The sequence below is a fragment of the Cherax quadricarinatus genome, chromosome 51 (assembly GCF_038502225.1).
Source record: "Cherax quadricarinatus isolate ZL_2023a chromosome 51, ASM3850222v1, whole genome shotgun sequence".
NCBI classification, from domain to species: domain Eukaryota; kingdom Metazoa; phylum Arthropoda; class Malacostraca; order Decapoda; family Parastacidae; genus Cherax; species Cherax quadricarinatus.
This window is the reverse complement of record NC_091342.1, coordinates 15,025,681-15,049,061: the sequence shown is the minus strand read 5'-3', so window position 1 is coordinate 15,049,061 and position 23,381 is coordinate 15,025,681. Positions and strand designations below refer to the sequence as shown.

The 23,381-nt window shown below is 40.8% G+C and overlaps 1 protein-coding gene across 9 annotated transcripts in view; it reads right to left on the bottom strand.

Moving 5' to 3' along the window:
- Window positions 1–23,381, bottom strand: part of LOC128694639 (retinal degeneration A) — a 350,420-nt gene that overhangs the window by 66,005 nt on the left and 261,034 nt on the right. For 8 of the 9 annotated variants that reach the window (XR_011393410.1, XM_070095883.1, XM_053784803.2 and 5 more), the window contains exons 5-7: window positions 20,297–20,424; window positions 9,318–9,335; window positions 1,170–1,354 (exon numbers count right to left, since the gene is read on the bottom strand). Coding sequence is in view for 8 of the 9 variants with exons in the window: in XM_070095883.1 (XP_069951984.1) it covers window positions 1,170–1,354; window positions 9,318–9,335; window positions 20,297–20,424 (331 nt within the window). In the remaining variant the exon portion in view is untranslated. The remainder of the gene's footprint in view (window positions 1–1,169; window positions 1,355–9,317; window positions 9,336–20,296; window positions 20,425–23,381) is intronic. The other variant, XM_070095881.1, reaches the window with a different exon arrangement.

The following is a 23,381-nucleotide window of genomic DNA, read 5'->3' as shown; positions in this document are numbered from 1 at the left end:
AGTTAAGAGTTGGTTTAATAAAAGCTTAATCTGGAACTTTAATAACCCACATGGGTTTAGCGCTTCATTTGAATCAACTGTTTGAAAATACACAAAATAATGTTATTTTCCAGACTACAAGCACAAGTGACTCTTTTTTTGTTTCTTATTGAAAAAGTTGAATGAATTCGCAGAACTAAGAAACATAATTTTAAGTCATAACCAAAAAAACCGACCTCGTATAATATTTAGAATAAATAAATTCAAAATTCACGAGGGCGCAAATAACCCGCATTAAGTAGACAAACTAATTAAAATGTTTTGGTCTGACTTGGATCATTAACAAGTCACAATATTTTGACTTTTCTTTTTATTCTTTTCGAGCACGCATGCCATTTCTGTCAAAATTAAGCTACAGAAAACTATAAGTTTCTATATACACATTCCTATACAACCTATTATGTTAAACACTATAATCAAAGAAAAGACAAATGCCAATTCTTATTTATTAAAGATCACCTATTATATATCAGATTTCAAAATAATAAACCGGTATTAATACCAGTAGGCTCAATTTTGGACTACTTAAGTTCAAGATGGAAACGTATACACATCTTAAATGCAAATGAGAATAAAAATTGAAAATAGTGTGACTGGTACAATTCACCATAAACATTCAGTTAGGAGGGAAACCTTGCGACGACGTTTCAGTCCTTCCTTCTCCCCAGTTGTGACTTGACAATGGTCCAGGACGTACCAAGAAGTCATCATAAGGTTCCTCTCCTAACTGCGGGTTTTTGTTGAATTTAAATGTAAATGTACCAAGTCAGATTCTGGAAACCTGAACGAATTTTATGAACTGAATGTTGAACCATTTTTTTGTAAAAACTTTGCTGCGGTCAGAACAGGTGGAAAAAAAAGTCATTTATTATTGGTAACCACAACAGTGGGCCGCAAGGTTGGCAGTACGGTACGATAGAATACTTTTCCCGCTTTCATACCTGTCAAAAATACGTTACCGAACTTAAAAAAAAAAAATCAACCATACCGTAGCGAATTCCGTGACGTTTTGCCAGCCTTGCTGTGGAGACGTGTCTTTTCCTATATGTTCTACACCTTTACCCCTTCTGTCTACTCTCCCACTTCTTTCCCTTCACTTTGCCACAGCACTTAGCCTGGGGGCTACTTACCCAGCTTTGGGGCCTCCTTGGGTGAGATCGAACACTTGCCGTGGATTGAGCAGCCACTGGAACTTCTGCATGAGTTTGGCACCCTGGTTGCCGCCGCTCTTGGGGTTGATGAACACTATCAGAGGTTTGATGTTGGCGTTGGGAATGGGCTTAATGGCGAAGGGTCGCGTCTCCTTATCATTTTGCTGCAATGGAGATAGGAAATAAAGTGAGTTGGATTAAATGTTTATATTAAGGTCAACAAGTTGACTATGCCATGCAGGTTGGTTGGACTACACGATCGAGGCTGCTACCTAAACTGGTACGTTCTGAAACGAAAGCCGAGGATGGCTTATGTAAAATTGACCAGAATGCACCTGCACGTGCTAATAGTTGCATGACCCCTTCCATAGTCATACGAAACCAGCGTTAAAAATTTAAAGCCGGTCGCAGGAGTCGAGAGGACTCCAGAGAGAGGTGTGTATTCCCCCCCCCCTTTTTTTTTCGTAGTTTGATGGGTCAAGTGTCAGCTCTGGTCCGGCTTTTTATTAAGCCATGACCAGGTTCACTCAACTTACGCGCGCGCGCGTATGTGTGTGGGGGAGTGGGGGCGGGGGGGATGTCACGTTTCCAGTGGTTAGTGTATCTTCGTGTGCGCTTTACTAACTGTATTTGTACGCAGCTATCGAAGAGCTATGCTCGTGGTGTCCTGTCTTCTGTAATATTTTAATCATAAACTTAAGAGAAAATACTGAATAGTCGTAGCACTTACTACTTCCCCTTTTTAATTCATTCCATTTAACTTGCCAATCTTTGTCTTCTTTATTTCTTCTTCCGTGTCCATTTATAGACTTATGTGATTATTATGTGTCTACTTTTCCTGTTAGCCAGTGCGAGCATCCTTAGTGTTAACTTTTCATCATAATTCTTATTTTCAGCACTGGTAGCCATTTTGTAGCTTTTCTGTAGCTTCACATTTTTGAAGCGAGGATACCACACAGTTCCAACATAATTCAATTCTGGTCTAACATATATTATAAATAAATTTTTTAACATTTCTCGATTCATATATGTGACAGCTATTTTATAGTCTACCAGTGTAAACGCGAGTTTCTCTAAATTCCATTAAGTGATCTTCCACTGACACTTTTTTTCAACCTGCTAGCACCCTCTCTATCTGATAAGTTTAATATTTTACTACACGGTCTATATTCTTCATGTGACACGACGTCATTTTCTATTGACATGACATTTATCCACACTACATTCCATCTTCCCTATATTTCCTAAAATTATCTAAGTCATCCTGTAGAGATTTATGGCAATTTGTATAGTTTATTTTAACTAAGACTTATTTTAATCATCCTCAAGCGTATTCATGTACTTTGCTGTTCTCTCTGTTAAGTCATTTATATAAATTAAAAATTATTGGAGCATGTACATTTTTATTTTACTTTAATCAGCGGGGAAGCTACAAACTCGTAAGATTTCACATAGACCCTGAGGAATGGAAGCCAATTAGGTTCAAGACATGGAAATGGATGGTTAGTACAGCTCCTAGGCATTTGGCTCTTCTCTACAATTTAAATAATAATAATAATAATAATAATAATAATAATAATAATAATAATAATAATATAGTAATACACAAATAACCCTCACATAGGAAAAAAATTATGACGACGTTTCTGTCAGATTTGGACCATTAATGATAATAAAAATAAAAAAACAATAATAATAATTAGAAATGAGAACGTCAATGGTTGATAGGCTGGTTCGTTATGGAACAGCTTATTAGTTGCACAAAAGTTACACTAGTCTATCTTTGTGAAGTTAGTGCGAACACAACTGGTTAATGGTTAATGTGTATTGCTTTCTGATACCCTCCAAGTTCTCAACAATATTAAGGAAATGGTAACTGACTCCACAGTATTTGAGGCTAGCCGACTGCCGCCATGATGGAGTATTTATGCTATCATACATGCACCCGACGCTATCATACATACAGCAGCGTTGTACTACCAAGATGCCATAAACGAGAAATATAAGGAGCAAAACTGAATTAAAACATCTCAATGATTTCACAAATTACATCCAAGTTAAAATAACAGGGATATTAGGAGGTATTCTTCGCACATATGCTGCATTCTTTCAAGATCATGGACTGATTACATCAACTCAAGGCTGTGGGACTGATTATCTCAAACTACTCCTGTTCTTCACCATTTTCCTTTGTATAGACTGATGAAGCCACTGTGTGGCGAAACGTTTCCTCAATAAAGATACCGAAGTGTTGCACATGTGTCTAATTTATCAAATCCATTTACCTGGGGGAGGGGGCAAGGACGGAGGAGGATTTTCAAGAGGCCCTAAATTTTTAATAATCTTATGAAAAAAACATGCATTATGGTGGAACAAGCTGAATGTTAAACCAATTATACTTACACCAGGAAGCGTCAGGAAAAGTTGAAGCCAGGCTGAAATTGTACTGCCATTTTTGGTTGAAGCTAAATTCTCATTAGCAGAAGTTCAAATTAGATTAGCGAAAGCAATATCACATTCACTTGATTTCTGGACCAAGTTACCAGCACTTATTTCTCAATCCTTACCTTTGATCTCGAATTTAATTTTTCATTATTGCGTTTGACATAAGGTGCACATCAGCTATGGTAGCTTAACGCTTACATGGCTACACCAATGTCACAGACCTGCCTAGTAATGCTTCACATCAGAATTAATGACACCACCGATCTCATGTCCTCAAACCAAAAACACACATTTTGGACTTTTTCCAATCAGTTTTCTTCATTTTAGGTTAGGTTCCATTAATTTAAGACATATATATATATGTGTGTGCATCGGTAACTGCTAATTAGCAAGCTACATAGTTAAAATTATCTAGCAGAGGGGTCGCACCTACACAGGTTTAAAAAGTTAAAAGACACATTATTCAGTTGTTTAAGTCAGACCGAAACGTCGTCATAAGCTTCTTTTTATTATGTTCGGATTAGTTTTGTATCGTTCCAGTCACGATATTGTGCCTTTTTGCTATTCACATACAGTGAGAGGGCGTGTTGCATTTTAACATGACTGCCGAATTTCAACGTTTCAGTTGGCATAATCAGTCTGGACTAGTCTATCATATGAAAAGTCAGTTTATATTTACAAGAGGTTTTCCTTTCGTATATATGTTAAAGTTTGGGAAAGCCAAACATCACATTACTTGTAGTTTACAACGTGCTTCCATGGGTTGAACTACTCCGGCTTGGATGATGTAAGCTCACGCTACATGGTTGTGAGCGCCTAGCCTCGCATCAATCCATATTTGTGCGGGGCCAACAGCGTATTAATTCAAGTTTGCACGAGGTAAATAGAGCATTAAGTAAAGTTTGAGAGAGATGAAGCGACGTTTGACTTTACCTGTGTCAAAATATATGTAATTTTCACTCCCTTTGCTAAAGGTGCTGAGACTACTACTTTTCAAAATGACAGTCGAGTATGATTTTTAACAAGTCATATTCTTAGCTGCGAACTTTCAGCAAGTTAACACCAACCCTCCCCCCCCCCCTCAAAACACATCGTTCAGTTTTTAACACGATTACGTCCGTAATTTTCTAAACGATCAAAGCAAGCTATAAAATTTCAATGTAAGTCAAGTCAGGTTGCTTTTATTTGACCTAAATAAGCCTAAATTTAGGAATGGTTAACCGGCACTGAACAAGTCATATAGACCGGAGGCTAACATCTGGCAGCAGATGATACTAAATTCCCTATGAAGTTGAATGTTAAGTGTTTCTAATGATTGAGTGATGGCTTTATTTCATCTAATTATGTAAAATTCTACTGTTTTGGAGTTTCTTCCAGTGACAAATAATGGCTGTCAAAAGTTATTCTTTGCAAGGCTAACTTTTTAAATATTTTACAATGTGAATGTCCTGAAGGGTTCTGTATAACGATAATGCTTTTAATTATATGTAAAGTCCTTGGAAACAATTTGCTCATTATGTACAGTGTGAAGCCACTTTGTTGATGTTGCACTGCTCTGACTATAACTACATGTATATAGATATAACAGATAGCAGGTACAATCTGAGGACTGAAGCGGAGAGGGGCCATGACTAGGAGAGTATTATTAACTCGGAAAAGTTTAAAAGTATGTGATATTGCAGTTTCTCCAGCAAACTTGAGCTAATATATAAAGTTTATCACCCAGGTTGCAAAGTAAATAAATGTAGTTTCTCATCTAGCGTGCCAGGTATTGTTAAGAGCATATTTAATCTATGAGAAAATAAATCCACGTTTATTAAGCTTCAGATAAATGCAGTTTCCTTCAATACACTAGAAAGGACGAGGATGCCCAGTGGGGCTGCGAGTTTGATCCCTGATACTGTCCGTGACTCACTCTCCTGCCCCACACACACACACACACACACACACACACACACACACACACACACACACACACACACACACACACACACACACACACACACACACACACACACACACACACACACACACACACGCTTCGTTCAGTCGATCATAAAATTTGTTTAATTACGAAGTTCGAATGAATTTTTGTTTCTTGTACTGCCGTTGGCATATTTGCTACCATGAAATAATGGTCTACTGTAGCTGGCAGTTTAATGAGATATTCAACGTTTTAAATACACTATTAAATACAATAGTATTAAAAAGTACCGAGAGAAATTTTTCCGCACTAAACTGGTTGAAACTAAGTTTCATGTGATATTTAGCGCTTTAAATATATTACTTAGTATGGAGATGATAATTTCCCATCGTCTTTTCAAGAAAATCACAGCTCCTTGGTTTAATAACTCAAACGCTGATATGACATCCTTATCTTAATCATCAAATTTTCTTCACACTTTACTAAGAAATAACTTTCACTTCCTCGGTAAATAAAATGACTAATCCAGGAGCCGCAACGAGAACTATGAACCACAGTTCTGGTGCCACACGGGGGAGAATTATGACCTCTGAATCACGGTTCTGGTGCCATACGGGGTAGAATTCTGATTAATGAACCACATTTTGACAGAGATGATCTTTGCAGGCTATAAGCTGTTATCCTACCCCCATCCCTAACTTATTTAAACTCTGACGCATATTATCCGTCCCTTCGAAGATAACACCCACGACAGCTAACTAAAAACAGGTACCTAGTCGCTACTACGTCAAAAGCTGTAGCGGGTGTAAGGAGACTTGTCTACAATGTCCCTCTACCCGGGAACTGAACCCAGGTATTTTCGGTTGTGGTACGAATGCTTTGACTACTTTCCCGTGGACCTGGTGTCATATGGGAGAGAGTTCTCTTACTATTCTCCCCAAGTATTCTCCCTACGTAAACAATACTAACAAAGCTTAACCAACTATTAAAAAGGCAATAGCACCAATAAATGAAAATGCGTAATGGCGAGCCTGTTTTGATGTGCGAACAGAAACCGGTGATTATTTAACTACTAGTTTTTGTTGATGTATCTGAGCATCCTCGACTTTCTGCATTATGGCAATTATTACTGTAATTGCTCTATGTAATTGGTAGAATTTGGTTCACTGACGTTAATTTATGTTAACTCGTCAGTGAAATCCTGAACACCCTGCCCACTGGTTCTCGTCTTCACAACACCCTGCTCACTGATTCTCGTCTTCACAACACCCTGCCAACTGGTTCTCGTCTTCACAACACCCTGCCCACCTGCTGCCACTGGTTCTCGTCTTCACAACACCCTGCCAACTGGTTCTCGTCTTCACAACACCCTGCCCACTGGTTCTCGTCTTCACAACACCCTGCCCACTGGTTCTCGTCTTCACAACACCCTGCCAACTGGTTCTCGTCTTCACAACACCCTGCCAACTGGTTCTCGTCTTCACAACACCCTGCCAACTGGTTCTCGTCTTCACAACACCCTGCCAACTGGTTCTCGTCTTCACAACACCCTGCCCACCGGTTCTCTGTACTATGACCTGTGACGGCACTAACTCCCTTTAAAACTATTAGTCAGATAAATAAAATAACACTTGTAAACATACTTGTGAAGTCAAAAACTAGCTTAATCAGCAGTCAATTATAACAGTCAATGTTACCACGGGGTTATGAACCACAACAGTCAACACTACCACGGGGCTATCAGCCACAACAGTCAACTCTACCACGGGGCTATCAACAACAGTCAAAACTACCACAGGGCTATCAATCACAGCCACAACAGTCAACACTACCACGGGGCTATCAACCACAACAGTTAACTCTACCACGAGGCTATCAGCCACAACAGTCAACACTACCATGTGGCTATCAACCACAACAGTCAAGACTACCACTGGTCTATGAACCACAAGTCAACACTACCACTAGGTTATCAACCACAGGTAAACTCTACCACGGGGCTATCAATCACAACAGTAACACTACCACTGGGTTATCAGCCACAGCAGTCAACACTACCACAGGGCTATCAACCACAACAGTCAACAATACCACTGGGCTATCAATCACAACAGTCAAGTCTACTACAGGGTTATCAACCAAAAGTCAACACTACCACTGGGCTATCAACCACAACAATCAACACTACCACAGAGGTATCAACCATAATAGTCAACACTACCACGGGGTTATCAGCCATAACAGTTAAAATTACCACGAGGCTATCAAACGTAAGTTAACATTGCCACGGGGCTGTAAACCATAAGGTAACATTACCACAGGGCTATCAACCTCAACAGTGAGCTTTACGACGGGTCTATCAACCACAACAGTCAACTCTACAATGAAGCTTATTATAAACCATAATAATCAACTACCACGTTGCTATCAACCACAAGTCAACACTAAAGTGACGTAGTGGAGGCAGGAACCAGACATGTTTTAAGACGAGGCTTGATAAAGCTCATGGAGCAGGGAGAGGACCTAGTATCGATCAATGAAGAAGCGGGGCCAGGAGCTAGGACTCGACCCCTGCAACCACAACTAGACGAGTACTACCCTGGGGCCATCAACCACAACAGTTAACTCTACCACGGGGCTATCAACCACAACAGTCAACACTACCATGGGGCTATCAACCACAACAGTCAACACTACCACAGGGCTACCAACCACAACAGTCAACACTACCACGGGGCTATCAACCACAACAGTAACACTACCATGGGGCTATCAACCACAATAGTCAACACTACCACGGGGCTATCAACCGTAACAATCAACACTACCACGGGGCTATCATCCACAACAATCAACACTACCACGGGGTTATCAACCACAACAGTAACACTACCTCGGGGCTATCGACCACAACAGTAACACTACCACGGGGCTATCAACCACAATAATCAACTCTACCACAGGCTATCAACCACAACAGTCAACACAATACCACGGAAGCTATCAACCCCAACAGTCAACACTACCACGGGGCTATCAACCACAACAGTCAACACTACCACAGGGGCTATCAACCACAACAGCCAACTCTACCACGGGGCTATCAACCATAAGTCAACTCTACCACGAGACTATCAACCATAACAGTCAACACTACCACGGGGGCTACCAACCATATAACAGTCAACTCTACCACGGGGCTATCAAGGACTACAATCAACACTACCACGGGGGCTATCAACCATAACAGTCAACTTTATCACGAGACTATCAACCACAATAGTCAACACTGCCACGGGGGTTATCAACCATAACAGTCAATTCTATCACGAGACTATCAACCACAATAGTCAACACTACCACGGGGGCTATCAACCATACCAGTCAACTCTACCACGAGACTATCAACCACAATAGTCAACACTACCACGGGGGTTACCAACCATACCAGTCAACTCTACCACGAGACTATCAACCACAATAGTCAACACTACCATTGGCTAATGAACAACAGGCAACACTATCGCTGGGTTCAAGTCCAGGTTTTACTAGCAGCTTCAACAAAAGACAACACTAATCAACTAGTTTAGCAACTCTAGTAGCACGGACCAAGCACTACCAACCACAGCAGGAAAGACTTCTACCACCCAGCAGGCGCCAGGTACCCAGGAGGACCTGCTAGGCGATTACAAACCATCAGTAACACATACAAGGTATATTAACGAGGGGCTTCAAAACTGATCAAACTACTGCGTTACCTCTTCATCCTCGTCCTCCTAGTAGTAGAGGGAAAGGAAAAACAAAGAATTATTAATATGTCTTGCTACATGTCTATACTTATGTCAACCAATTAGAGAAGAGTATCGGAGTCACCCTAGTTTCTTGGTTGAACAGTTACATTACTATATTAAAAAGGTCGATAATAAAGAAAAAAAATCAGAGGCACATTTCCTACTCAAGGCAAATATTATTAACGTCAAATAAAACTAACGAACATGCATGAATAAATTTATATGCCGTAAACATTAATGCCCATGTATAAGCATATCTAATACATACATTGAAGCACTTGTATAAACCAATACATACAGTAATGCAATCTTATGAATACATCCAATGCATACATTGTGAACTGACATGGGTTGCCCGCTTTAGGCTGATGGGTGAAGTACACCAGGTTTTCTATCGCAGTATTTCACAGTATATTTCTCGATATATTCATGAAACTATCTCAAAATAAACGTCCGACCCTAATCTGGTAGAGAGTGAAAGAGTGTGAGAGTACGTGTGCGTGTGTGTTTGTGTGTGTGTGTGTGTGTGTGTGTGTGTGTGTGTGTGTGTGTGTGTGTGTGCGTGTGTGTGTGCGTGTGTGTGTGTGTGTGTGTGGTGTGTGTGTGTGTGTGTGTGTGTGTGTGTGTGTGTGTGTGTGTGTGTATGTTGTGTGTGTGTGTGTATGTTGTGTGTGTGTGTGTGTGTGTGTGTGTGTGTGTGTATGTTGTGTGTGTGTATGTTGTGTGTGTGTGTGTGTGTGTGTGTGTGTGTGTGTGTGTGTGTGTGTGTGTGGCATAAGTAAAACGGGTAACCCACATGGGTTTAGTGCTTCATGAAGTGCTAAGTGTTCTCCTAGCACTACCATGTGCCAGGGGTCACAGCCATCCTAGTAATAAAAGTCTGCATTTATAGACTGGAAGTTGATCCCGATATCTTAAGTGTTTATTCAACAAATTCTTAAAATGACTTTTTTCTGCTCGAACTTTGGAGAGCAGTCACTTTTAACACTAATTAACTTTGCAAAGAAAACATTCTCCACATTAATTCGCTTTTTGCCTCTAAGTTTAATGCCATTGTTTCATGTTTACACATCAAACATATCTTGTTTGAGGGTCTCAAATTTGTTTAGTATTTAAAAGGTTTGAATGCCATCTCAGTGTTAGTTTTTTTCCAAGGGAGAACAAATTGAATGTTTTAAATTCGTCTTCATAGAATTTGTTCTTAATAAAAATATGATTTTTGTTGCTCTTCTCTGCCCCGTCTCCAGTTTGTTTATCTTTGATGTAATCCAGACACTCGAACAGCATTTACAAGGTAAAGATTGACAAGTGTGTTTAAAGTGACATTATTATTTCTGGCATTTTGTAGACGAAATGTCTAAATACTCCAGCAACATGCAAGTAATCTTGCTAGCAGATAGACATTGTTTTACTAATCTACAATTCAGATCATTGCTAATGTCTCAGTGACCATTATTTCCTGTCTCTCTTAGCAAGGTTAAAAAAATTATATTCATATTTGTCATTTTTAAAATCAAAATACATTTCACTAGTGCGTATATACTTAAACTTATTTTGCACCTATGTGACATTGCACCGACCTCTCTAGACCTCTCTCAACACTGCACCGACCTCTCCAGACCTCTCTCAACACTGCACCGACCTCTCCAGACCTCTCTCAACACTGCACCGACCTCTCCAGACCTCTCTCAACACTGCACCGACCTCTCCAGACCTCTCTCAACACTGCACCGACCTCTCCAGACCTCTCTCAACACTGCACCGACCTCTCCAGACCTCTCTCAACACTGCACCGACCTCTCCAGACCTCTCTCAACACTGCACCGACCTCTCCAGACCTCTCTCAACGCTGCACCGACCTCTCCAGACCTCTCTCAACACTGCACCGACCTCTCCAGACCTCTCTCAACACTGCATCGACCTCTCCAGACCTCTCTCAACACTGCACCGACCTCTCCAGACCTCTCTCAACACTGCACCGACCTCTCCAGACCTCTCTCAACACTGCACCGACCTCTCCAGACCTCTCTCAACACTGCACCGACCTCTCCAGACCTCTCAACACTGCACCGACCTCTCTAGACCTCTCTCAACACTGCACCGACCTCTCCAGACCTCTCTCAACACTGCATTGACATCTCCAGACCTCTCTCAACACTGCACTGACATCTCCAGACCTCTCTCAACACTGCACTGACATCTCCAGACCTCTCTCAACACTGCACTGACATCTCCAGACCTCTCTTAACAAACACTGCACTGACATCTCCAGACCTCTCTCAACACCTCCCTCAACACTGCCACTGTGGCTACGAATGTTTTTTTTTTTTGTTTCATGTTTCTTTTAGTAAAATTTGCTTGCATTTGTAAATGCTACTTATGCTTCTCGCTAACTGTGTATATTTAAAAAAATGTGTTGAAGGAGGTCTTCTTCCCCCCGGGTACTCTCTTGGTCGCTGTTCAGTGTTCACCTGCGAGTCTGTGGTTGGCACAGGACTCAAGAGTCTCCTACACCATGAGACTTTATTCTGATCAACAATCCGGGTGTTGTGTTGCATGAAGCGCTAAATCCGTAAATCTCCATAATACAGCAACTTGTTTCAGGCATTCCGGATACTGTCGTGTATTATATATATATATATATATATATATATATATATATATATATATATATATATATATATATATATATATATATATATATATGACATATATATATATATATATATATATATATTATATATATTAAATAGGCGTTGCTATTTAAGCCAAAATAGCAAGTTTTACCTATTCGACATGACATATCGTGTGTATTATATATATATATATATATATATATATATATATATATATATATATATATATATATATATATATATATAATATATATATATATATATATATATATATATATATATACACGATATGTCATGTCGAATAGGTAAAACTTGCTATTTTGGCTTAAATAGCAACGCTCTTCTTGCCGAATAAGGCAAGCGAAAATTTGCGTATGTCATAATTTCGCAAATATCATTGTGAACCTAACGAAAAAATATATTTCCTTGTGTTTATTAAATTATTGTAAACTTACCTAAAAATGTATTTAGTTGGATTAAACTAAATTAAACTGCCCTTGTTATAATAAGGTTAGTTAAGTTTTCTAAAGTTCTTTTGGTACAAAATTATTTTTTACATTAAGCATCGTGATTTCTCGCATTTTCAAGGTCATTATTGTTTTTTTTATTAACACATCAGCCGTTTCCCACCGAGGTAGGGTGACCCGAAAAAGAAGAAAAACTTTGATAATCATTCACTTCATTACTGTCTTGCCAGAGGCGTGCCTACACTACAGCTGAAAAACTGCAACATATGAAACATATGTCGTTGATAATTTGAGAAATCATAAAGAGCTTGGATGTTCACTGTTTTATTTACAGTGATTTTTGCATATTGTGATATATAATTAAAATAAATAAATACTTGAAGCATATTCGTATTTATATCGTAGTATTTAAGTGAAGGGTTAAACCCATATGGGTCATAATGGTCTACTATTTACACACAAACCATCTTCAAGCTTTTGAGAAGGACTGTACTGTGAGACCTAGAACTCACTCACCATGAGTTCAATCCCCACCCGTTTCGTGGTTTTTGAGGGACACTGAGGAGACAGATTCTGTCACCTTCAGTGCTACAACGACATTTGCTAGTTCCCAAATAGTTTCATACTTTTCATTATATTACTCTTATCAGGTAAACAATCTGGTATCTAGATTATTGTAGACACATAATGGCAATTTATTTTTCTCGTATGATTTGTTACTGTTCAGCATATCTTGATCTGTTATGTTTCAGCATCTCTCTGATATGTTATTGTTCAGCATTACCCGATTTAAAAAACGTTGTTTAAGGAATAATGTCAATTGCTGAATAACACCCAGGAGACAGTAATAGGTGCTACAACTATACACAACACGAATATATAACACCCAGGAGACAGAAGTAGGTGCCACAGCCATACACAACACGAATATATAACACCCAGGAGACAGAAGTAGGTGCTACAACCATACACAACACGAATATATAACACCCAGGAGACAGAAGTAGGTGCCACAGCCATACACAACACGAATATATAACACCCAGGAGACAGTAATAGGTGCTACAACCATACACAACACGAATATATAACACCCAGTAGACAGAAGTAGGTGTTACAACCATACACAACACGAATATAACTTCCAGGAGACCATACTAAGTGATACCACCACACACAACATGAAACAATTTCCTGACAAACTGAACAATGAAGACGGGACACAAGTAACAGCTTTGATCCTGTAATTACAAACAGTTGCTCACACACACACACACACACACACACACACACTCAATATCTGACACTGACAAATTAGCTGAAAAATAGTGGAATAAAACTAGACTTTCGTTAGACCTTAAGTTTAGGAAACTAATAAGATGCAAAGAGAAAGAAAAAATGAACTAGAAATAATTGAAGAAAAGAGGTAATGCTAAAATATATAGACGTAACAATTGAACAACATTTGTACCAATAACAGGTTACTTGTTCACTTAAAACTTCTCGTGCGTCTGTATAGAAAGTTAATTGCACTTTAAAACTGTGAAGGTGAGAATGCAACAGAATATGGTAAGGAGAGGTGGGAAGGGAGGGAAGGAGGTATGGAAGGAAGGCGGGAAGGAAGGTAGAGGCGACGGAGGCAAGGAGAGATGGAGGCAGAGAGGAAAGGCAGAAGGAAGGTAGGCATGGAAAGAGGAGGGTAAGGAGAGACTGGATGCAAGGAGGAAGAAGACTGGGTGAGAAGAGGCAGGAAAAAGGTAGGGAAAAGGGATGGAAGGAGAAGGTAAGGGGATGGATGAAGGGAGAGGGAGGTAGGTATAGTAAAGTCCAGTGATCCTACCAGAGTATCGGAATGTCTTAATAAGGTGTCGGATTGTTGAAATTATCAGCAATAGCCTGAGTTGTCAGAGACTATCAGCAACAGCCTGAGTGGTCAGAGACTATCAGCAACAGCCTGAGTGGTCAGAGACTATCAACAACAGCCTGAGTGGTCAGAGACTATCAACAACAGCCTGAGTGGTCAGAGACTAACAACAACAGCCTGACTGGTCAGACTGGGCCGCAAGTAGCAGACACAGGCTGGAATGTACAACATTCACTACACTGATATCAGTGTTCGATCAAAATAAAATCTAAATCAATTTTTTGTATTTCTTCTCATAGTATATAATGTGTGATTTACATGTAATAAAATATTGTTACGCACAAATAAAACCACTAACATGTCTCTGAATATTTCTGGCAGATGTGTAACACCTCAGTGTTGTTGCTACTATACTAGTATTATTATTATTATTATTATTATTATTATTATTATTACTCGCTCTTCTCTCCAACAAACTTGCCACCTCAGTTGGTGTATAGGAGTGGGAGGTATGAGAAGAGGGGAGGGGAGAGGAGGAGAGGGAAGAGAGGAGAGGAGGGAAGAGAAAAGGACTGAGGAGGAGAGTGAAGGGAGAAGAGCAGACCGTGAAATGAGAGATGAACTGATATATGGAAAAGAAAGGAGAATGATTAGAGGAAGTGAGAGAAGAGGAGGAGAGACGAATGAATTGGAAGAGAGTGAAAGTGATGTAAATGGATATAGGGAGAGGTGATATGGGTAGATAAGGGATAATCTTAAGGAAAGAGGATGGAAGGGGAGGAAAGGAGAACAGTAGATGGAAGGACATGATGTTAGAGTTAGAGAAGAGTTAAGAATGGGATTATCATGGAGAAGCACTAAACCCGTAAGTCATGCAGCGCATGGGTAATGATAGATCATAAGAGTTGATTCAAGGAAGGAGAGGGTTTCTCCAATTGCAGGACAGATTGGAGGGTAGAGAGTAGAAAGGAGAGAGGGAGGGTTGAGAGTAGAGGGAAGAGAGGGTTGAGAGTAGAGGGAAGAGAGAGAGAGAGGGTTGAGAGTAGAGGGGAGAGAGGGAGGGTTGAGAGTAGAGGGGAGAGAGGGAGGGTTGAGAGTAGAGGGGAGAGAGGGAGGGTTGAGAGTAGAGGGGAGAGAGGGAGGGTTGAGAGTAGAGGGGAGAGATGGAGGGTTGAGAGTAGAGGGGAGAGAGAGGGTTGAGAGTAGAGAGGGACGGAGGGTTGAGAGTAGAGAGGAGAAAGGGAGGGTTGAGAGTAGAGGGGAGAGAGGGAGGGTTGAGAGTAGAGGGAAGAGAGGGTTGAGAGTAGAGGGAAGAGAGAGAGGGTTGAGAGTAGAGGGAAGAGAGAGAGGGTTGAGAGTAGAGGGGAGAGAGAGAGAGGGTTGAGAGTAGAAGGGAGAGAGGGAGGGTTGAGAGTAGAGAGGGAGGGGGGGAGGGTTGAGAGTAGAGAGGGAGGGAGGGGGGAGGGTAAGCCAGATAGTGTCATCTTAATCACTGTTTATATTGTCAATATATCAACAGCAGAAGCTGGGACACTATCAAAACTATTACTCCTCCTACACTTGTATACTACTACCACTAAACTACCATTACCCTACCACTGTTATACTACTAATACCACTATTACACTACTACAAGTATATTACTACTACTACATCAAGTAAAGTTGTACTGCTGAGCAGCTGTTAGCTCTGCTCCTCGTTTCTGCTTTGTTTCGTTTTATTTAATTTCATTTCTTCCGTGTTTCTTACGTACACACTGAACTAACGGATCGCTTTATCCAATGATTTATATCAAATAAACTTCCTGGATATTTCGTCACTTTTCCCGCATTTTTTTTTTTTTTTTAGAAAAATCCCAATTTTTTCCACTAAAAGTAAGATGTACACGGTAAAAAGTCAATAATTTAGAGTAAAAGTGACTCTGTTTACAAATTTCAATGAACGATTTACGTTATCAACGTGAAGACTGTTCTGTCATGTATAGTCTCTGTACATGGATTGACTCCCCATCCTGGCAAGTCTCGCAAGATCAGGTCGCTCAAAAACAAACGAAAGCCAGCAGCTTCAAATTTAATACTTTGCAAGAAAAAACAAACTTCTGACCCAGAGGTTACCCACTGAATTGAGATTTCCAAAGTTGTTTACTTTTCTTAAAAGTTGGAAAAATTGTGTCAGTGTTCATACGTAAGACCTTCCAGCACAACAGCTGGGAGTTGGTTTCCGTGTAGTAAGCTTACTGTAAGTCAGCTTATTCTAGAGCGCAAAAACAGCCACCAGAAGCATACACTGACAAATCACACATGATAATAAACTAATAATTATATTAGTGAAGAGAGTGTCAAGTCGATCCTATACTGTACCATAACGATGGGATGGATAAATATCTGAAAACCTCACGTCTTTCATACACTTAGACAAAGTATATACACCAGGAACTGCGCTTCTCTCAAGTGTGTGTGTGTGTATATATATATATATATATATATATATATATATATATATATATATATATATATATAAGAATACTGTGTATATCTCATATTGTATACGTAAGGAGAATTTTGTGTAAATGCATATACAGAGGTTGGTATTCAAATGTACTATATATAATAGCTAATTTTATATGCATCTTAGAGATTAAATCATCCCTGGTGTTACTATCTGGGTGGATTACACCCTAAAAAATCCTTGAGTAGTCGTTAGGCCAATAAAAACATAAGAAAGAAGGAACACTGCATTAGGCCTACTGGCCTATGCGAGGCAGGCCCAATTCTCCCACCGGTTTAAGCCAATGCCTTGACCTAGTCAGGTCAGTCACGTCACGTAAGGGAGGAGCACGGCATCCGACCTAGTAGCACAAGCTAGTCAAGTTCAACCCACACCCACCCACACCCACTCACGTATTTATCCAACCTATTTTTAAAACTACACAACGTCTTAGCTTCTATGACGGTACTCGGGAGTTTGTTCCACTCATCCACAACTCTATTACGAAACCAGTGCTTTCCTATATCCTTCCTGAATCTGAATTTTTCCAATTTAAAACCATTGCTGCGAGTCCTGTCTATGTTAAATATTTTTAGCACGCTATTTGCATCACCTTTATTATATCCATTCTGTAATACGGTGAACAAAACTGCCCAGCTTAATCTAAATGAGGATTAACCAAAGATATATAGAGTTGAAAAACAACTATTATTTATACTTCTTGATATGAAGTCAAGGATTCTGTTAGCTTTATTGCGAACGCTTATGCACTGTTGTCTTGGTTTTAGATTACTGCTAACCAGGACTCCAAAATCCTTTTCGCAATCAGTAATATTAAGATCTACATTATTTAACTTATATGTGGCATGGTTATTGTCCTGTTCAACATTTAGAACTTTGCATTTGTCTATATTAAACAGCATCTGCCACTTCTTCGACCGCTGCATCAGTCTATTCAAATCATCCTGGAGTGCTCTGATGTTCTCATTAGAATGAATTGGACTGCATATTTTGGTGTCATCAGCAAATTTGCTTATGTCTCTATTTATTCCCTCATCTATGTCGTTTATGTAGATGTGAACAACAAGGCGCCCAACACTGACCCCTGTGGAACACCGCTTGTAACGTGCCTTCATTCTGATTTCTCCCCTTTTATGCAAACTCTCTGCTGCTTATTTGTCAACCACGCCTCTATCCATGAAAAAATTTCTCCCCCTATTCCGCGTGCCTTAAGTTTTGTCAACAGTCTCTGATGTAGAACTCTATCGAAAGCCTTAATGAAGTCCATACACACAATATCATATTCAGTACCATGATCTACCTCCTTAAATACCTTACTGAAGAAAGTCAGTAATTTCGTAAGACAGAAACGCCCCTTTGTAAAACCGTGCTGAGAATCATTAATCACTTTATGCCTTTCAAGATGGCTACGAATTGCTTCGGCAATTATTGACTCCACAAATTTACCAACTATGGAGGTAAGACTTATTTTTCTATAGTTCGAAGCTGAGGACCTGTCACCTGCCCTGTTAATAGGTATTACATTTGCCATTTTCCACCTGGCTGGCACTATGCCAGTTTGTAGTGATATATTGTAAAGATTAGCCAAAGGTATGCTAAGTTCCTCTTTACATTCCTTTAAAACCCTTGCAAACAGTTCATCAGGGCCTGGGGATTTGTTAGGTTTTAATTTCTCTATTTGTCTGAGGACCATGTCACTGGTTACCCTAAACGTTCATAGTTTATTATCGTCCTGTTCTACATAATTTATTTCTGGAATTTAGCTAGTATCTTCCTGAGTAAAAACTGAGAGGAAGTAGGTATTGAAAAGTTCACACATTTCCTTATCACTATCAGTGATCTGACTTGAGTTACTCTTAAGTGGGCCTATCTTGTCCCTAATCTTACTTCTGTATATCTGAAAGAACCTTTTGGGTTAATCTTCGAATCCCTTGCGACTTTAACCTCATAATTCCTTTTTGCTTTTATTCCTTTTTTTTTATTTCTCTCTTTAATTGAATATATTGATTTCTTAACTGACCATCCCCTCTTCTGATGCGACTATATATGCCTCTCGTTTTACCTATGAGATATTTTAATCTATTGTTTATCCTTCTGGGATCATTTTTGTTAGATCTAATTTCCCTACTCGGGACAAAAGTCGTCTGAGCAGCTAGCACTATGCTCTGGAATAGGTCATATTGGTAACCAACCCTACCTACCTGACCTATAGTAAGGTCATCCCAATTTAGCCCAGCCAGTTAATTTCTCATACCCATGAAGTCGGCTAAGCGGAAATTTCTGAGTTCGATGTTTCTAATCTTACATCTTGTCCAACACAACAACTGATTGCGAAAAGGATTTGGGAATTTCTGGTTAGCAGTAATCTAAAACCAAGACAACAGTGCATAAGTGTTCCCAATAAAGCGAATAGAATCTTTGACTTCATATCAAAAAGCATAAATATTAGGAGTCCTCAGGTTGTTCTTCAACTCTAGGCCTCATCTAGATTATGCTGCACAGTTTTGGTCACCGTATTACAGAATGGATATAAATGCACTGGAAGACGTACAGAGGAGGATGACAAAGTTGATCCCATGTATCAGAAACCTTCTCGATGAGGATAGACTGAGGCCCCGAATCTGCACTCTCTAGAAAGGCGTAGAATTAGGGGGGATATGATTCAGGTGTATACATGGAAGACAGGAATAAATAAAGGGGATGTAAATAGCGTGCTAAAAATATCTAGCCTGGACAGGACTCGCAGCAGTGGCTAAGCTGGAAAAATTCAGATTCAGTAAGGATATAGGAAAGTAGTGGTTTGGTAATAGAGTTGTCGATGAGTGGAACAAACTCCCCAGTACAGTTATAGAGGCTAAAATGTTGTGTAGTTTTAAAAATAGGCTAGATAAATACATGAGTGGGTGCAGGTGGGTGTGAGCTGGACCTGACTAGCTTGTGCTACTAGGTCAGAGGCCTTGTTTCGTTAGGTGAATGTGACCTGACCTGACCTGACTAGGTTGGGGCACTGGCTTAAGCCGGTAGGAGACTTGAACCTGCCTCGCATGGGCCAGTAGGCCTCCTGCAGTATTCCTTCTTTCTGTTCTTATAACCCAGTATGTTGCATTTCTCTATCTTTCAAGTTGAACCAGGTCTCTGTTATAGCAATAATATCTATATTACCTGCACTTGCAAGTAATCTTAGCTCATTTATCTTATTTCTTAGACTCCTACTATTTGTATAGTAAACTTTAAGGGAGCTACTCACTTGTTGCCCTCTATAATCTCTCTTTGTTTGTTGAGTAATTGCTTTGCCTTCACTAGCAACTTTATTTCGAATATTGTCTTTTAAACATATCCCTGGGGCATCCTGGTAATATCTAATGTTTTCAACCCTAATACTGCAGCCTGACTGCAAAACACACACAAACAAACATCAAAATAGAAGACTGGGGTGAGATTTAGAAAATGAAAAAGTTAGGTAGCAGTTACCTTATCACGACTCTTCCTCTTGGTCGATGCGCGCTTCTTAGGAGACTTCCTGAGTGAGGACTTGAAGGAGCCGCGTCGGGGAAGCTTCACAATCCAAGACGGAGGCACGATGATACTGGCATGCAACCCTGCAGGGAGATCAGAGAGAACACGGTTAACTCAAATAAGGAGAGCACTAGTGTCTGGATAGGAAATAGTCTAAGGAGACAACTACTGTCTGAGACACTAGTACAGGTACCTGTGAGGTAGGTATCTGTGAGGCAGGAACCTGTAAGCAGGTTTATCTCTGAAGAGACATCCTGAGTTAGGTTACATTCAATCTAATTTTACTGATACAACAAGCCTTTATCTTAATAACAGACAGTATTTAACTATTGCAAAGACAGTCAAATGGCTGTTTAACGATCCTTGTGCAAAAATGGTATACAATACCGACAAGATGAAATTAAGACACATGTGCAACATCTGGGTATCTTTATTGTAGACGTGTCGCCATCCAGTGGCTTTATCAAGTTATGTCCTGGAATTTGTATTGATAAAGCCACTGGATGGCGAAACGTCTACAATAAAGATACCCAGATGTTGCACATGTGTCTTAATTTCAACGATCCTTAAACAGTAATTATCTGATTTAGTTCCAGTGCGCTCAGTGGGTCCACATTTCCGTTCGTGTCAAAAATTCTTATCAGCGTAGGTTGTTGTTAAAGATTCGCCGGCATTCTCCCGGCCCGGGCCCTTCCAAGTGGTGGCCCGGCACTGGCTCCCTGTCTAGGGAGTGTCTGAGACCTAAGTCTCCCATGGGAGGAGGCACAAGTACCCCCCTCATCTTGTGAGCTACAAACTCGGGCTCTGGCTAGCGCTGTGCTTTCCAGTGTGGAGTGTCGTGTGTTGGTGTTCATTTTCATTCATTCATTCATGTTTAATCGCCGGTACTTCCGGCCTGGGTCTTCTCCAGATGGTGACCCGGCAGTGGCCCCCCCCCCCGGGTGGGGGGTGACGATCATCATCTTTCTTGGCCCTCCGGTTGGAGGGTGTCGTCGTCTTCTATCTCGCGCCGACTTCCCCGAAGAGACGCACAGTCGGGCAGAGGCAGCAGTTACAGGGTCGATTGGAGCCACACCCCAGCTTTAGCGGACAGCAAAGTGCTGGGGAAACTTATCTTCATGGTGAATGGTCATGGATAGTCGTGCTAGAGGAGGGTACCGTCTTCAAGGTCCCCATTCTGAAGCATCCTGAATTTCCTCTTTGAGGTGTACTCGACTTCCACAAGGTGTTGGGTGTTGGCAGTGAGTAGTCTGGTCATGTCTGCAGTGGTGTATGTAACAGTTTGGTCGTAGGTATACTTGACTGTTCCGTCCTGGAGGTGCTGATGGATTTCTGAAGACAGCATTCTGTTCTTATACTGCTTGGTTGTGTAGAAGCATACACCCTTCAGGCATCGGACTTGTTGTGGTGCAGCAGTGTCAGTGGCAGTGGCACCGTGAGGTGAATCCGCAGTTTCTTGAGTTTTTGCTTTCTTGGCTGGTGGCTGAACTGGTGAAGGCAAGATTTCCGACTGGTCAGTTGCTCTAGCAGTGGATGCAAAAGGTAGTGGACTCTCATTGGTGGGGTTTGCCGACGTCTCAGTGGTCTCTGATTGGTCCATCTCTGTGTCTAGTGGAGGTTGTGACAGCGGTGGAGCAGCGGTGATGCTGGTAATATTTGCAATAGATTTTAGGATCTCAGTAGAAGGTGGTGATGCAGGGAATGTGAGGCCAGGCATATTATTTAGTTTGAAAAGTTCATTGATGGTGGTGTTGAAGGAACCAGGCTCAGCTGCATTCTGTACATGAACATACATAATGCAATAAAGAATCTTGGTGGAGTCGGCAGTAGGTGCTGGCAGGGAAGTGGTGGGAGCAGCTTGCGTGGCATGTAGTATCTTGGTAGTGTCTGCTTGAAGCTTGGCGATAGCAGAATATGTGGTTGCTTGTGGGTTGGGTTTATTTTCTTGTTGTTGTTTCTTGAGTATGTCTCTTCCAGTAGGGCACCTGGCAGCAAGAGTATGGTGGTCATTCTTGCAGTTCAAGCATTTAGGAGGTGGTGAAGCAGTAGTGCAATTCTTGAAGTCATGACCCTCACGGCCACAGGTGGAGCAGAACTTCTTGTCCTTGGTAGGACAATCATTTGTGGTGTGTAAGTATGAGTAACAATTATAGCACTGTAAGATATGTCGGAATTTCTCTGCTTCGATGAAGGCTGGGTTGATGTGGAAGTAGTGAATAGCCAGGCCCTCAGCGAGAGCTCTGGCTGCCATGTTGACGTCACTGAAGGTGACCTTCAGCATGGATGAAGCATTGGGTATTTTAGTAATGAAGTCCACCTTGGCCCAAGGGTTCTTTGCTTCGATAGATGACTTGATTTCTTCAGTGGCCTGTACAGTGATAAGGTTGTCGAGTCGCTTGAGGAACACAGTTCTCCTGGCCCTCAGTGCTGGGGAAGTCAAGACAAGAAATCCCTGGTCTCGTAGAGTGGTAATAGCAGTAGTGGTAAGTAGTTTATCAGCCTCTGTGTCGTCTGTACAGACGACAACAAAGGCCTCCTTGAGCGATAAAATCGCATTACATTTGACTTGCAGCCTGCCACTAACGACAGCTGCAAGTGCTAGTTTGGACGACTCATTGGTTGTGCCACTCGCTGGTTTGATCTTTACTCTGTTAGAGTAATGCATCGTGAGTAAGCAGTGCTCTGGTGTGTAGGTTAAGGCGTTTATCATATTAATAGTATACAATACTGACAGCTGAACTGTCAGGTGAACTAAGTATTATGAGGTCACCTGATGGCTGAGTCCCAAAGTGGTGGTCCTCACAGGAGGTGAAACGATGCGCGTTCATAAAAACATTAGAATGGAGGAACACTGCAGCAGGCCTACTGGCCTATACAAAACCACCCATCTCCACCCACGTATTTGTCCAACCTTTAACCAAAGCTATTCGATAATTTGCTTCAATAAGGAAGTTTATCAACTTGGCAGCAATGCTTTAAGTACCAACATGCTTCATGTTGGGTGTGTTGAACAATAAACCTGTAGATACCATATACCAGT